This window comes from Crotalus tigris, unplaced genomic scaffold (genome assembly GCF_016545835.1).
Source record: "Crotalus tigris isolate CLP2741 ecotype Arizona unplaced genomic scaffold, ASM1654583v1 scf7180000019173.45859301935:6455823, whole genome shotgun sequence".
NCBI lineage: Eukaryota > Metazoa > Chordata > Lepidosauria > Squamata > Viperidae > Crotalus > Crotalus tigris.
Window position 1 is genome coordinate 5,026,883 of NW_024097414.1, and position 16,537 is coordinate 5,043,419.

Sequence of the window (16,537 nt, forward strand, 5' to 3'; positions counted from 1 at the left end):
GTATCTTCGCAGTAGTGCTTCTCAACCTGGATGACTTTAAGATGGGTGGACTTCAACTCCCAGAATTCCCCAGCCAATTCCCCATGCTGGCTGGGGAATTCTGGGAGTTGAAGTCCACCCATCTTAAAGTCGTTCAGGTTGAGATATGCTGCTTAAGACAAATGGGGGACAATATTTGGGTTTAGATGCCTACCTTGTAGCCCAGAATGAGCCCATTTTGCTCGGGTTCGGGCACAGCTGACCACGTCAAAAGGATCTGAGTGGAACTTACTGCTTCAGCGGACACATTTGCTGGGGAAGCCAAAGGAACTGTGTGCAATCAAATGAACAGCAATTAGAACCAAACACACCATCCCATCATTCCTTTGTGCTTCTAGGATCTGAGCCACCACTGAAACACCAAAGAGAAATATAGAGCTAGAGTTGTTTTAGAAACGAAGTACAGTGTAAGAGATGAGCAGGCTGAGCCTGAGGAAGGGGTCAAACGTGTCATCCGTCATGAGTCCCTGCGCACCCTCAAGAGATCTAAGTCCAGCCCACCTTGAATGCCTTTCTTATCTCCTGCTCATTTCGCTTGATTGTTAGTTGGCCAGATTCTTTTAGAGGGCTGAGGCTTGCAATGAATCTTCATACTCATTTGAACTGCCTGAATCTGTGCACACCCAGATATCAGAACTTCTGATCTAGGTCATAAGTCCCCTTTTTTGGGTCAGTCATAACTTCCAATAGAGTCTAAGCAACTGGTCATAAGTCACAAAAAAATCCATGTGTTAAGGGCAGCTTTGACCAAAGAGATGATCTCATTCATTGGAAGTCCAGAAATGAGATTCAAACAGAGCTACACTAAATCTTGAGATGTTAAACTGAATTCACAGCTACTGGGGGGGCAGCCCCTCTGAAGGGAACCCGGTTAACCATCTGATTATGAATAGCTTTTTCCTCTTGTTTGTTGTCTTGCCGTTCCTAGCCCAACCCTTTTCTTCTCCTTTGCCTTGTAATGACATTTGAATATAATGGTTTTCCGCCATAGTAGCAGTTGTTTGATTTGCCCTGTTAAATATTTTAATGAATTGTACTGTGGAATGGGGTTGTTTTCAACAGTATTATAAGCTGTCTTGGAGATCAATCTGTATTTGAGTGGCTTGCTATAAATCTTTTAGATGAACAAATAAATTAAACACAGGTCCCCAGATGGAGGTCTCATTACCCGAACCGTTTCTCTCTACCTTGTACAGGACATTATGCATACATATCAACTCTTGCAAATATGCAAGGCTTCACACAGCAGTCTGCAACTGTCTCTTTTTTTTCCTTATGTAACCATCTTTGCTCCGTTCCTGTGGCCTAGTTGGAGAGGAATATTTGGAGTTACATTTTCAGCAAGATATGAAAGCAAGGTAAGATACTGCTATTCCCTATTGTCCAAGATATGGTCTATTAATTCTGGCTGACCACAGAATTGGTGCAAAACTTTCCCTCCCCAAGGAAGTTATTTCAGAAATAACTACCTAATGGTCCACTTTGTCTCAAGGTAGCCTTAGGAAGAACTGCAACTACTGTGCTTTATTCTTCAGCCAGTTTTAGGTACCAACTATCCCACTTCAGTAATTCCAGCACCTCCTGGCACCTTGATGCAGCCATTGGACATGTTCAGATAGAAGCAGAGGTTATAATAAGAGGTTGTTTGAGGAACTCAATGAGTGTGGACTACTCTACCTGGAAATGGCCTGATATGAAGATGTTTGACAGCATCCTGCACCCAAAGTCCATCTCTTTTCTCACAGAGATTCCAAAATTGCTTATAGTATCAGTTAAGACAAGATGCTTCTAATATTACAAGACACACTGAACAAAGACAAAAATGCCAGAAGCCAGATACCACAACCACGACAAATTGGTCTCTAGGCAGGATATAAATGTTGTCACTAGCTTGCCACAATTAAAGAGGGGACCACAAAGAACCTCCAGGGACAGACAACTCTCCAGTCCTAGACCGAGCCAAAAATGCTAGAGAATTCCTGAAAGCCTGGCGCTCAGCCAAATCAGCCATCAACAGGCACATAGAGATAAACAACATCTACATACCATTCAAAAGAAAGAATCAGCAAGCTAAAAGGCCACAGCATCTCCTGACCAGCGATCCACACAGAGATAAGCAGAAATTAACACCAAGCGATAAACAGGATAACGCCCTATTTGTAATCTCAGCTAAAAGGAGCTTTTGTGGCCATGTCACTCAAAGCAGGCTCTTTGGTGACCACAGTAGTAGGCCCACTGGTAGTTTCATATGGAAGATAATGCCTTGAAATACCCTGAAACTAATAAATGGCTTAAGTCAGGCTCTAACTGTTGCAAAAACTACAAATGGAGACTCCAATTTCAGATCGATTTAGTTCCAATAAAAGCAAGAGGCAGGATTGGGACATTGTGGTCCCTTAAGTGACCAGCTGAGATCTTTTTTCACGAGAGAAGCAAGATCCAAACTCTTCATTTTCTACAGAGATGATTCGATGTCCTGCAGCAATATTTGATGAAAGGCCATCTCATCTAACCTAATTCTTTTAGAAAGCCAGAAGCTATCCAATTAAGTCCAGGCCCTCAATATTTGCTATGGAAACATAGCCTAAGAATGTCGAACGTTTTCAAATAAAAACTTTTTTGAGGAAAAGAGAGGAAGGAAACAAGGCATCCCTTTTCAGTGTGAAGACTTTAATTTAAAGGTCACAATAAAATTACTGTCATTAACTCCCCATGACAGGCAGAAATCCTACATCTCCCCTCTCAATTGCCTCTCCATTCCTATGCCTCTGAGCACCTTTTAGAGATGTGTAACTCTATTTGGTTAACACAATTAGATCTTCAGCTTGCTCTAAGCATCTCAGATGAGAATTTTATTCATTTGTGAAAGGGTAGGGGTGGAAGGTAGCTTCCTCTCAACCTTAAAGGACAACTTGTTCAAAGCAGGAGAACGTCTCCGAGCATCTCAACAAGAAAAACTGGCAGAGGGAAACTTGCTTTGTGTGTGTGTATGTGTGTGTGTGTGTGCGTGTGCGTGCTTGTGGTAGAAAAAGGCTTTTGACCTCTAGTTCTGGAAATATGAGCTGTCTAAACAAGCACCTGTGACAATTCAGCCACAAGAAGAGCCATAGTGGAAGCCATTCGTGCTGTTGGCGGATTCCTGAAAGCTTCTGGTTGACCTGTTGTGAGCGTTCGTTCAAGCGCAGCTGGTCTTTTGAAAGGGGCCTCTGATGAAAGATACACGGATTCCCAGGGAGCCTCTGGAAATGCTGAAGAGAGTGAAGGTATTGGGGTGCCAGGTAGGGTGGTGGTAGTATCTCCCCCATCAGAGACGTAGAGGAGAAAGGATGTTCCAGAGTCTTCTGGAAATGCAAAAGAGAGTGAAGGCATCGGGAAGGCTAGGAGTGGTAGCGGTAGTTTCCTCCAGAATAGGAAAAGGACAAGCAGGGCCTGGGGGTGGAGTCAAGAGAGGAATCAACCTAGAATCATTACGTTCCCCCAAACAGTCCAACCCCTCTTGAATTCCTCTGGCTCTTATCTAGCTCCAAACTAGTGCTGACCACTAGTTGACTAGATTCTTGTGTCTAGGGATGAACAATAAATCAGTTTCATTGGAACTTAATGTGTGATCCTGACTGTTTTGCTCCTGATCCCCTCCCATCAAATACTTAGAGGAGAAACGATATGCCCTACTTAAGAGTCACAGACCACTTGTAGAAAGGCTCCAGGCAGCGATTCTTCTTGTCTGTCAATCAAAGCTGGAATAATAACCAGTAGCTTTTGGAGAGGAAGATGTCATACTCAAGGGTAGAACAGGATGTGTGGGGTGAGTACAGACATCCCTGACAGTTCGCCTCATGTCTCGTTCCTTCTTCATCAGTACCATGCACAACATTTCAGATCTGTCAAAACCTTGCCATCTGTCACTTTTAACTCCGTACCTGTATCCTCCGAGTCACACGAGAGTATTCCCAAGAAAGGCACGCACACACACACACACACACAGTGACATACCAGCCACCCTCTCTGTGAGCTCCAGGTGACCAAATCACCTCTGTAACGGTTTCTGCATCGCCAATTAGCCAGAAATATCAGGAAAAAAAAATTCTAGTTCCCTCTCCTATTCCCTCTATATTGATCCTCGGGTTGATTTTTTTTTTCTTTTTAGGTTCCTCTTCACCTGGATTTATCTCTCGCCAGAATATAATTATGTTAAAGGACTATAGATTGCCAAGAGACACGAATGTTTTTGGCAGGCTGCCTCGGATTTATCTACAGATCTTCACAAAGAGAAACTCCGTTATGAATGGCTTCGCGAGGGACAGGGTGGGGAGAAATGAAAAACAAGTGGCAATGCACCAGATTTTCGGGGCGAAAGGAGCGACTTGTCATCCAGCCGCTGTTGTTTTTCGGTTTGTTCAGTTGCTCCCGACTCTTCGAGACCCAACGGATGCAATTTTGCCGGGATTGTTTGTCAGTAGCTACTTCTTGGCGTTCTTGCAAGCTCACCGTCATGGCCCCGTGTTATTTTCTCCCAAGGAAGTTTGACCTTTTCATAGAAATTTCTTAGAGAGGGAATCATTTCATGGCTGGCACGGGTGACATCCTTCTGAATTCTGGACAGTTAACTTCTGAATAAATCTGGGTCGCTCTTTGGAGAAAACCAGGGGGCTAAATTGCATCACATTGCCTTACTGTGATATCCCAAAGCTCCTCTTAAACCAGATTAAAGCTCCGTACAGGTAGTCCTCAATTTAGGACCTCATTGGAGCCTGACATTTCTGTTGCTGAGACATTTGTGAACTGTTTTGCCCCCATTTTATGACCTTTCTTGCCACAGTTGTTAAGTGAATCACAATAATAATAATAACAACAACGATAAAAAGTTGGAAGGGACCTTGGAGGTCATCTAGTCCAACCCCCTGCTCAGGCAGGAAAACCTATCCCATTTCAGACAAATGGCTGTCCAGTCTCTTCTTAAAAACTTCCAGTGTTGGAGCATTCACAACTTCTGGAGGCAAAGAGTTTCACTAGTTTATTGGAGAAAGGTTGGTTGTGATGGCCAACAGTCTTGATGGTAACATCCAGTAACTTCAATGCCACCCAATCAGATCCATAAAGTATAATTCCTGGGATTATAAAACTGAGCAGTCCCTCAATCTGGACTGGTGATAACAGCTGCTATCTACACAGCCCACAGAATTGTTGCCAACCTCTTGAATGACTTTGCACGATGCATCAACGGGGCAGTCCTCCTTACCTGACGCCCTCTCAGCCACCTTTGTTCAAGAGCAAGCATTATACGTGGTTCTCTTTTGGTTTAATTGAGCCCTTCCTCCATCATGAATGAAAATATGCAAATTTGAAGATGCCAAGCATTTTATTGCAAAAAGAAATGGGAAGAACAAAGGGTAAGTCCCATTTTCAGTGATAAATGAGAAACTCAACCTTAGCCATGCAGCAACGGGAGGGCCTTGTATGATTATGGAGACAAATTGCAGATACAACCCCTACTCATTGGGCAGGTTAGCCACGGCGTGATTTACTCTCACTGTTGAATACTTAATTCCGGAAAGGTCACTGTGCTCAATTATTCACCCACAGGAGAAAGGTAAATTACATGGGGTGCATATGGGACGGGAGTTAAGGAAGAAGCCTTGTTAGAAGTTATCCGGATAACAGCTTAATCACTACCTTCTGCCAAAGAGCTAGTCTGGCTACTTTGCCTTGCTGCTATAAGGGTGTCTTTCTTCTGGCCGTATGTCCTTCTGAACCTGCTTGGCTGAGGTTCACTCTTGCTAAAATTGGACTACTCGGCATAGCTGGACTACATGCATCAGTGACGGAATGTAGTATGGAAGTGGATCCCTAGGAGGGAAGGGGTGGATTTCATGGGAGTAAGAGGCCACTCAGACCAGAGATTACCTGTGAGAGGAAGAGGGTAAAGACAGCCCCTCCTCAAGAGTTACCAGAGTATATTGTAGATGCAGATAGTAAAGTCTTCATTCTGGCAAGATTCTGTCTATCGGTATGAAACAATAAAGAATTCAGCTTGGAAGAACAGCTGCAGGTTGTTCTTGGTTTGGGACTTGACAGAGTCGGACTGATGTAAAAAAAAATGCCTTCCAGGTGCAGATCTATTCAGATTCAGTAGAACAGAGCCGAGGTGGCGCAGCAGTTAGAGTGCAGTAGTGCAGGCCACTTTAGCTGTTCAAATCTCACCAGCTCAAGGTTGACTCAGCCTTCTATCCTTCCGGGGTAGGTAAAATGAGGACCCAGATTGTTGGGGGCAATGTGTATATATATATATATACATTGCTTACTGGTGTACACCGCTTAGAGAGTGCTTGCACTTAAAGCGGTATATAAGTCTCATAAATAAATAATTAAATAAACAGTCCCAAGCCAAAGGAAACGCTTGGAAAAGCATTTAAGAGCAAGAAAAGATGCTCCTTTCCCATTGCTTACCTGATTCTCGTGTACGGCCTCGCACCACCTCACTCCAGGGTCCCGACCCAATGGCGTTGAAGGCTTGGATCTGCAGTTCATACTCGGTCCACTCTTGAAGATCCTCGACGGTGACTTCAGTCTCCAGTCGGTCGCTGATGACCTTGGTCAGGGCAGGACACTGCATGTCTGCACACCAGTACTTGATCCTGTAACCGACTGACTCGGGGTTCCCATTGTATTGCGCATCAGGCAGAGGCTGAACATGGTCAAAAGAAAAAAAAAAAGATCAGTGAGAATAAGGTCACTTAATCTACTGCCTGTTGTGTGCTACTTGAAGGACCACTTCTCTCTCCCCTGTTGCATCCACCCAGCTCACCAGGATAGGAAGGCAAGATATGTTGCGAGTCCCCTTGGTTAGTGATTTACATCTGGTGGGATCATGAAAAAGGACCTTCTTGGTGGTGGCCCCTTCTCTGTGGAACGTCATTCACTTGGAGTACAATAAGCCCCCATCTCGTTGCTTTTCCAAAAGGCCCTGAAGACACTGTTTTGTTAGTGGGCCCGAGGATCACAAATGGAGATGGTTGATTTGATTGTGTTGTTGCTCCCATGGGGGAAAGGGGTTGTGGGTTGTTGTTATTTTTAATGTGGTAAGACACCCAGAATTGTCTGTGAGTGAGTTGGGTAGCCATAAATTTGTTTAATAAATAAATAAAATATTCTTACAAATGTCCTTAGCAAGTGGGAGGATTCTAGAACTACAATAGATGTTTGAACTGTGGGGTCCTTGGTGCTCTCTGAGCTTGTTTGTTTTCTTGCAGATGTTTCATTACCCAACTAGGGAACATCATCCAGTAGCACTGATGATGTTGCCTAGTTTGGGTAATGAAATGTCTCTAAGAAAACAACCAAGTTCAGAGAGCACCCAGAACCTCTTAGTTCAAACATCTATGTGTAGTTCTAGAATCCTTTTTTTTTCATTTTTATTAATAATACAAAATTAAAAACACATTGGACATAGATATGACATCACTAGTTCCATACATCTTCCGACATTTTACAGTAGTATTAGTACTCATATAGAACTTTTTAATTCAAAAAGGCACTAGACAAGGCTGTCCGCTGCTTTTTATCTTATCATTAGAGGTTTTACTTAGAACAATTCGAGAAGACAAACAAATTAAAAGTTTAAAAGTAAGAAAAGAAAGTTTTAAGGTACAGGCATTTGCAGACGACCTTGCGTTTATTATTGAAGAGCCTGTACAATCTGGTCTTAGGCTGATGGAAGTGCTGGAGGACTATGGAGAAGTAGCAGGCCTGAAAATAAATAAGTGTAGTTCTAGAATCCATGAGGGTTTAAATCCTTGTAGTTCAGGGTGGAAATGAGATGTCCTTGGTGCCCTCTGAACTTGTTTGTTTTCTTGCAGACATTTTATTATTCAGCTCAACTAGGGATCATCACCGGTTCCCCTCCCATTTCAACCCTGAGCCACAAGTATTCTCCTTTATTAGATGTTTGAACTTTCAGAGCCGATGGCTGTCTGCAAACTGTTAAGACAGAGCCAGACATGTAGCTCACACTACTAATAACACTAATTATACAGTCAGGTGACCCACGCCTGTCGTTTTGTTCCCCTCTCTGGCTCCCTTCCAATTAATCCATCTTCCGCACTTAGAGCATCACCCCACACCTCTTTGACTAGGATCTAAAATGATGGTTTCGGGGTGCACACTGGCATCTGGGGTACGTCTGCCGGGATCTGCAGCTATTTTTATCCTGAAGAACTGGCTCATGCGGCAGATGACAAACAGGAGGAAAACTTCATTCTCCTGGTTAATGGGGTGCCTCAATGACCTGGAGAACACACAGGAGCTTGGGGGGTGGGGGGGGGAAGTCTTCCTTCTCTGTAAGATGAGGATGGTGAATTTGCTTGGGGAATTCAGACAGCAGTTTGGTTTTTTGCATTCGGCAGCAAAACAGGAAGGCGTCTTAGAGTGGCCGAGCAGCAGAATTGGAATATTTGAATGAATTTTCATCAAGCAAGGGTGGGTTAGCAGTCAAAGGCACAAGATAAATTCATTTATCAAGGGCCGTGCCATTTATCACCCGCTTCCAGAGTTAATCACTCAGCTCTGCAATCTATCACGGAGATATAACCTCCACATTCACTCCTGTTTCTACGTGAAAACCATTCTCTTTACAGTTTAAAACTTTTTGGAAATTCAGCTAAGAGCAGCACCGGTGGCCAAGAACTCCTTTTCATTTGCTTTGGAGTCATGTTGCCTTAAACAAAGAGGCAACATATGGTTGAGTCCCATTATGTTGCCTTGGAAATGTCTTGCTATGTTTTTAGTAGTCGGTCTGCTAGTGACTGAGCCCCCCCAGGGAGAAGGTCAGACTCAGATTGGAAATTGCAGATAGGAAAAAGAATAGAGGGGAGATAGGCGGAAGCTCAATTATGACCTCAGATTTTTTGGGGTAGGGGAGTAAATAACATAAGAAAAATTCAATGGATTTGAGCATCATCCATTAGGACAGGCGTTCCTCTCCCTATCAGTTCTGGAAGTATCATGGGAAGAAGAGCAGGCAGAGCTGGGTAGCAGAATTAAGTGCACCATCTGCTTAGAATCATTACATTGCCACAAACGATCCAACCCCTCTTGAATTCTGTTGACCCTTATCTGGTGTCGATTTAGCATTGAATTTTAGTTCACTAGATTCTTGTGTACAGGTCTGAACGTTGAATCTCTGAACTGCAACTTAGCATACGGTCTTGATCCTTTGCACCTGACAAATTGGCTTCCATTGTTCTCAAACATCTCAGGTGTTTGGGGGGTGCTGACATTCCACCCATTTGAAGGTCAATTCGAGGAGAAAAGTCTCCTAAGAGAATTAATTAGGAAGCCTTGCTTTCTTCTACATAAGCCGGTTATTGGTAACTTACCACCCAGCGGACCCATAAGCTTGTCTCACTGGCAGTACGCACTGTCACACTCCCCGGTGCCACATCTGGGGGTGCTTGGAGGGTCTGAATGACCCGTGAGGGCTGGCTGAATGGGCTTTGGCCAACAATGTTTTCCTGCTTCATCCTGAACCTGTTGGGCAGAGAGAGGCATCAATGCACAGGACTGAAAAGCTAGAAGTTCAGTTTTCCTTGAAAAGAGAGTGAGCTTTGCCCATCCATTCCAGCTTAAGAAGTGTTTCACCTATTTACATAATTAAGCCACAGACCCAACCTACGAAAGTTAAACAAAATGCATTTTATTCCATTTAAAACCAAGAAAGGAAAAGACGTATTTATGTCTGCATAAGACACACCTAGAGAAACGATAAAGGAAAATCTCATAGGTGCTCCATTATTAAAATGTGAACTAGCTGGACTAGAACACTTGTTGGTTAATTTATGAGATCCAGATAGGGTAGGGCCCCCTCCATACTTGGGGGTGGGCAGCAGAGGGAAACATGTTCAAAGAACAACGGTCACTACTGAGAAGACTGTCACAAGATTGTCCATTTTCTTGATGTTTGGAAGAGTTAGCAGTGAAAGGAAACCAGGCCTCCAAAGGACCCATTGGCTGGACACCATCAAAGCTGACACCATTACTCAAAGAGTAGTGTGAGATCAGAAGATGTGGAGAGACCTGGCCCACAGAGTCGCCAAGAGTCAGACATGACTGAAGGGATATCACCATAATCGGCATCCATTTTCTAGATATTCTCAAGGAATGGAGTCCCACAAAAGAACAGAACAAATTATACAGTTCAATTGTTTTGATTCTTATGAACCACACTGGATCTAATTAAGAGTGGTAGTGTGGAAATCTAAAGAATAATCCAATAAATATGCTTCTGTCCCAGAATGTACTGAATAGGTCTGTGCAGGGACAGGAAGCCCAAAGGTGTGACATACACAGACCATAAGGAAGAATGCCTGGTTTATAAATATCCACATGAAGTCAGCCCATGGATTCATTCTCCTCTCTTTTCCACAAGTTGTTTGTCTTCTGACAGCAGTAGTTTGGGAAGATGGACCTTCCAATTCCAGAAAAGGCATTAGCTACAAAAAGTATTAGACTCCAGTGATCAGAAGCAGAGCCGTTATAATGGAAAGAGAAAGCTTTGGGTTAAAGTCACATTGTGTTAAGGCATCATCTTCTCAACCTGTCCTGGGTTGTTCTCCCACTAAAATGTTAAGACTGAAAGAAAAGTGCACACTACATCCTCTTCATTCTTGTTAAGAGGGTGCACTAACAAAACAGGCATTAAGCAAAACAAAGCCATTAATTTCCCAAACATCAACAACAGACATGTGGAAAGAAGGACATTTGACAAAAATGTAGTCCAAGTTCAACAGTTCATGCTTCCTCCTCCTCCTCCTCCTCCTCCTCCTCCTCCTCCTCCTCCTCCTCCTCCATCATTTATGAAGGTGGGACATCACGTTGAGTCCCACCAAGATAAAAGGGACCCACCAGCCGAGGCTTCACCTGGATGGGGTATCTTTTTCAACTGTTGTGTCGATGCTCATGCAATAATTTTAGGTCTCAAAGGAACAAAAATAAGACAAATGAAATTCAGTCAGGAGAGCCATCTACAATGGCCTAACAGATGGATGCAGAGCAGGTACGTCCAGCCTAGCTTAGTTATCTGCCTCCAATGACTTTCTCCATCAAACAATGTGTCTAGAAAGTTGCCAGTTTTTTTTTTTAAACTGGCCCTGCTCCTTTTTTCACAAATTCAGACACAGATACAGAGCAGGTGGCACATTCATCAGCACAGCGATCCATGGAAATTTTGAGATGCTGCCTTTTTCCGGCGTCAACCTGCCAATGAACCTGAGGATATTGGTAAACGGGTTGAGACTGCAGATGGAGATGGCTTCTTGAAAGGAAAGAGAGAGAGGAGGGTTCTCCATCTTTTTTTTCTTTCATTTTTCCTTTCCCTTTTTTAATTTGGCCCCTTAGGTGCTGCAATCCTGCAGCTGTGATCTCAGTTTTTTAAATGGATGGGTAAGTCTGGTTTAATGAAAGCGTAGAATTGCTCTACAGCCAGAAGAATGCCTCCGTGTGATCGTATCAAAATAATTATGTACTGTCGGAACTCAATGCATCTAACATGCATTTTCCGTCACAGGGCTGGCCAACTACACGGAGAATCCAAAACAATTTATTCCAATTTACGGTTTCTCTATTGTGCGTGTTTTCCTCTTGCTATCTCTCTTAGTCCCTGTGACTTCAGTGGGAAGATTTACATTTACATTACAGGAGCATAAATAGCAAAAATCTAGTCTTTACGATTTTTGTAATGTAATGTAAGATTTACATTACGAGTGGAGAATAAATAGCAAATTCGACGGCTCCTGCTTCTGATCTGAAGCTCGTCCCTTTGATCGCGAAGCCGTTGCAAAGCATGAATTCAGTAGATTAAAACTGCAACATTGCATGACATTGTTTTTATTCCTAATTCTCTGAATTCGTTTAAAACATCTTTGCCAAAAAGATGCTAGAAGATGCTGGAGAATGAATACGAACAGGGGGAGAAATTTCATTGCATCTGCCAGCATTTTGCTGAGAAATTTTAAAAAGCCTTAATTTTATGTTTGGGCTTAATTTGGGGGAATCAGAAGCAATAAAAGAACCTATGGTAGTTAAGAAAGTAATTTGCATAAAAATGGAAAGGGAGACTTGCAGGGTACCAGAATTGTGACTATTTTTGGTATAGCACCTAATGTAAATGATTTTTTTGAGCTTTTTTTTTTTTTACTTCGACATCTTTTTCTATAAAAAGTATGCCAATGGGTCATTCAAGAACCATGACATAAAAGCAGCAGTCTATGATTTGGTGTGTTTCAGATCTGTCTGGACTCTTCTTCCAAAATTCCCAGTGAATAAGACGTTGCAAATTCTCCATAGATCAAGCATTTGCTCTTCATAATAAGCTCCAGCTCGAGGCTCAATCTCCAAAAGCTAGGCAAGATCTTTGTCAGAAAACCCTAGGAAATGGACAGGGCAAGGTAGAATGGCAACACCTTCTGAATACTCATTTGATAACCTAAACTTCTCAGGATCTTCTGACTATGTTTAACACTGTTATTTGAGACTTGACTCGATATAGTGAGAATGAAGAGAGACAGCTTGGTATTGTGGTTAAGGTGTTGGCCCACAAACCAGGAGATGGTGAGTTCTAGTCCCACCTTAGACATGAAAGCCAGCTGGGTGACTTTGGGCCAATCACCAGGAGATGGTGAGTTCTAGTCCCACCTTAGCCTTGAAAGATAGCTGGGTGACTTTGGGCCAATCACCAGGAGACGGTGAGTTCTAGTGCTGCTCTAGGCACAAAACCTGGCTAGATGATCCAAGGCCAGTATCTCTTTTTCAGCCCAACTTACCTGGGGAAAATAGGAAGAGGAAGGAGTATTAAATATGTTCACTGCCTTCAGTTACTTATAAAGTAATAAAGGCAGGATAAAAAAAAATCTAATACATAAAAATAAATAACCAAGCTGTGTCCCTGACCACACCTGGTTTAATCCTGAATCTTCTTTTGAGTTCCGCTAAATGCAGTAGGGATGGGAGAAGCAGAGCTTCACTTAATAATATTAACAATGCCCTTCATTTACAAAACAAAAGAAACCACTGCCATCTAAACAAGCAACTGCAGTGCTGTTTTACCTACAGAGAAACCAAAATCAATTAAATCAGGAGAGCTTTTAGAGGAGGCAGATTCTCAGCCACGGGAAGTGTGAACATCTTCAGCAGCCCTGTTTAAGAGGGGCTATTTGTACCTTGTCCTCTTCCCCGGGTTAATTATTTTACTCTGTGGAGAATGACCATGAAAATGCACCAAGCTGAGATCATTTCAGGGCAAACTCTGTGGAGGTGCAAATTTAAGCTCTTCGGTCCCACTGTCCCTCCCACTAGCTGCTTGGAGGATCCTAATGCTGCTTCCCCGTTGCCGGCAACCTGCCAGTAGATGCAAGCAATGAATCATCAGCTGTTTTGTTTTTTGTTTTTACCTGTAATGAGTGTAAGGTGTGAGGTTTGGGATCTCCAACAATTGAGCATTCGACTCCTTCTCCACTTGGCACAGAGTTATCCACTCTTCTTCCTCTCCTATTACGCCAACCTACGGGAAGGAGAAGAGGCAGATTTATGCATTTGAGTGGCCACACACTCAAGCAGAATGACAGAGTTGGAAGGCACCTTGGGGTCTTCTAGTCCAACCCCCTGCTCAAGCAGGAGACTCTACACCATTTCAGACAAAATGCTGTCCAGTCTTTTATTAAAAACTTCCAGTGATGGAGCACCCACAACTTCTGGAGGCAAGTCGTTCCACTGACTGATTGTTCTCTCTGTCAGGAAGTTTCTCTTTAGTTCTAGATTGGTTCTCTCCTTGATTAGTTTCCATCTGTTGCTTGTTGTCCTGCTTTCAGATTGACCTCGCCCACTTTGGGGCAGCCCCTGAGATACTGGAAGACTGCTATCATGTCACCCCTAGTTCTTCTTTTCACTAGACTAGACATACCCAATTCCTGCAACCATTCTTCACATGTTTTCGTCTCCAGTTTCCTAATCATCTTTGTTGCTCTTCTCTGCACTCTTTCTAGAGTCTCGACATCTTTTTTTATACCATGGCAACCAAAACTGAATGCAATACTTCTAGTGTGGTCTTACCAAGGCATTGTAAAGTGGTATTAACACTCCATTAAAGGTTCTTCTTCAATGTTTTTTCAACTCCCAATAGCAACCCAGTGTTCCTGGTAGAGTCCCTTCTATGTATTACAGTCACAAACTCAACTTGATGTTTGGATTCCCGTCACTTCATCCCTTCAAACTAATCACACAAAGTCAGTTGGAGGAGGAATAAATGCATTCAGAGAGAGAACTACACATGCTGCTCTAAACACCTTGAAAGATGGGCAGGACACCAATGTAATATTGTAAATATACATTCAATTTGCATCAGTGTACCAAAGGAATAGTGAAGGAGCTTAGAGTCTACAGCATGGAGACCACAGAGGGTGGGGGGGGGAATCAAAGGAACTGGAACAGTGGCAACTTGAATGTTATCTTTGTTCAAATGTTGTCCTTCTGGAGCAACAAATGGAACTGCCTTGGCAAGCACTGAGAAGAGTTGTCCCAAGTGAGCATTCAAACCAAAAGGCAGGTTTTTGTAATTAGAGGAGATTATTGGTATGGTCTCAAAGGGAACAGCTGACTCAGGACATGTCTGGAATGTGGAAAGATTCCTCCTTGAAAAGCCAGCTGGATGACAGGTGGTGAGTTACCTACCTATGGGGCTCAAGAGGCCATAGACAGATCTGGGGATGATCATTATGTCTAGTGCATCTGGAAATTGCCCAGAGCTGTGGCACAATAGTGACAAAGGCAGCCGAGCGCATCACCTTCTCTCAGTAGAAATGCCTAGCAAGCATTTGGAGCTGAGCTAAATTAGTTGGCCATTAGGAAAAGGAACACACAATTCACCTCCTGAGATGGAAACACACAGAGAATGAGAACAGAGAGAGCTTTTCCTCTAAGTTGGCAGAAGCCAAAATCTCTATTTGTGATGTGTCCCAGTTATAAGAATATCATTCTACTATCAGAAGGAGCCAAAGTGCTGTTGATGTTCTCCTTAGATATCATTAGATATCATTCAGTGGCCAGGGCTGTTGATTTCTCTGGACCTAGGATCTGAGCTACAATATGAGAGAAGGCATCTAGATACCTGGAGGACGTTCTGCTAATTTCTGGGCCGTTACAGAAGTGAACGCAGAAACATTGGAAGGAACACAGGAAGCTGTTAGACCACTAGTTATCTAGTGTAGTATAGTCTGCACAGAGATGATCTCAGAAGAGTTTAAGAAAAAAAAAATCTGAGCTTTCAATATGATGCTCTCAACCTACTACTTCTAATTTATAAGATTTGTATTTCAGCCATTGAAATTGGGCACATCTAGGCAATCAACCTCAATGCCGGGGTTTTTCCTTTTTACAAAAGAAGTCTTAAATTGATTCAGCTGGTTTTGATTTAAAGATCAGCAAAAGCATAAAATTGTCTGAATCCCAGATTCTTTACTTACCAAGCTCTAAAGGGAGAATGACATCAAGAGGCCCACTTTATACAATGAATGAATCTTAATGGCTTTGTTGACACTGAAAATCTGTCAGGCGCGAACAACCAGTTCCACGTGTGAAGAGTGCAGTTAACTATTTTTTTGCTCAAACCTTATAATACAGGAATCTTCTCAGACTGATAGTTTGCATCTGGGTAAGACTAGATAAGGTTCAACAGCATTCAAGGGGGCTTGCTCTTTTGTGACTACATAAAGATTACAAGCTAATTCCCAGCTTGACTTCTCGCCCAGTCACTCTCCATCAAAATCTAAATTGGATTTTGATGGAGAGAGACTGGGTGAGGACTCAAACTGGGAATCTATTGAAACTCATTGAGAAGTCTGTCTGTAAACTCTTAACTGTGCATTGTGGACTTGTGTGGCTAACAAATTGATCATATTTCAATGCCTTCAATGCCCAAATTGTAATATGAATTTTGGAAATAATTTGGAAGGGATTTTGAGAAATATTACTTCATGTTTTGTTATCCATAGGACCATCTCTGTGTGTTTATATATCACATACATAGATGCATATAAAATTGTGTGATGTATCAAAAGATACTTGTCTTTCGACATCCAGCTTTTCATTATTATCTCAGTTCATACGTGCAGTTGGAGGGAAATGAAAAATTAGTTCTAATACATTTTAATAGACCTTTTAAGAAACATGTCATGTAGATCCTCTGTAAAACAGGATGATGGCATTACAAGGTCAAAAACATCTTGACCTGCATGAGATAAGGCACATATAACTTCATTCTCCTTTCACATAAAGTGAAATAAAAAAGACGGAACACACTGATATTTTAAAAAAATAACCAAAGATTTGGAGAACCCAGTTGTTTTCATGCATGGGAAAATCAGATAGGAAAAAAAAAGATAATGGGAAAAGTTTAGGAACATTAACAGGGATGGAGCTAACCTGACTTTGAGGCTGGGGAAGAATGTTCCAC

The 16,537-nt window shown here is 42.6% G+C and overlaps 1 protein-coding gene across 2 annotated transcripts in view; it reads right to left on the bottom strand.

Annotated features, from left to right (window-relative positions):
- The window catches only part of SDK1 (sidekick cell adhesion molecule 1), a 301,817-nt gene that overhangs the window by 60,440 nt on the left and 224,840 nt on the right, over positions 1–16,537 (bottom strand). For both annotated transcript variants that reach the window (XM_039360268.1, XM_039360267.1), the window contains exons 23-26: positions 13,482–13,591; positions 9,414–9,564; positions 6,487–6,724; positions 194–309 (exon numbers count right to left, since the gene is read on the bottom strand). In XM_039360268.1, the coding sequence (XP_039216202.1) occupies positions 194–309; positions 6,487–6,724; positions 9,414–9,564; positions 13,482–13,591 (615 nt within the window). The remainder of the gene's footprint in view (positions 1–193; positions 310–6,486; positions 6,725–9,413; positions 9,565–13,481; positions 13,592–16,537) is intronic.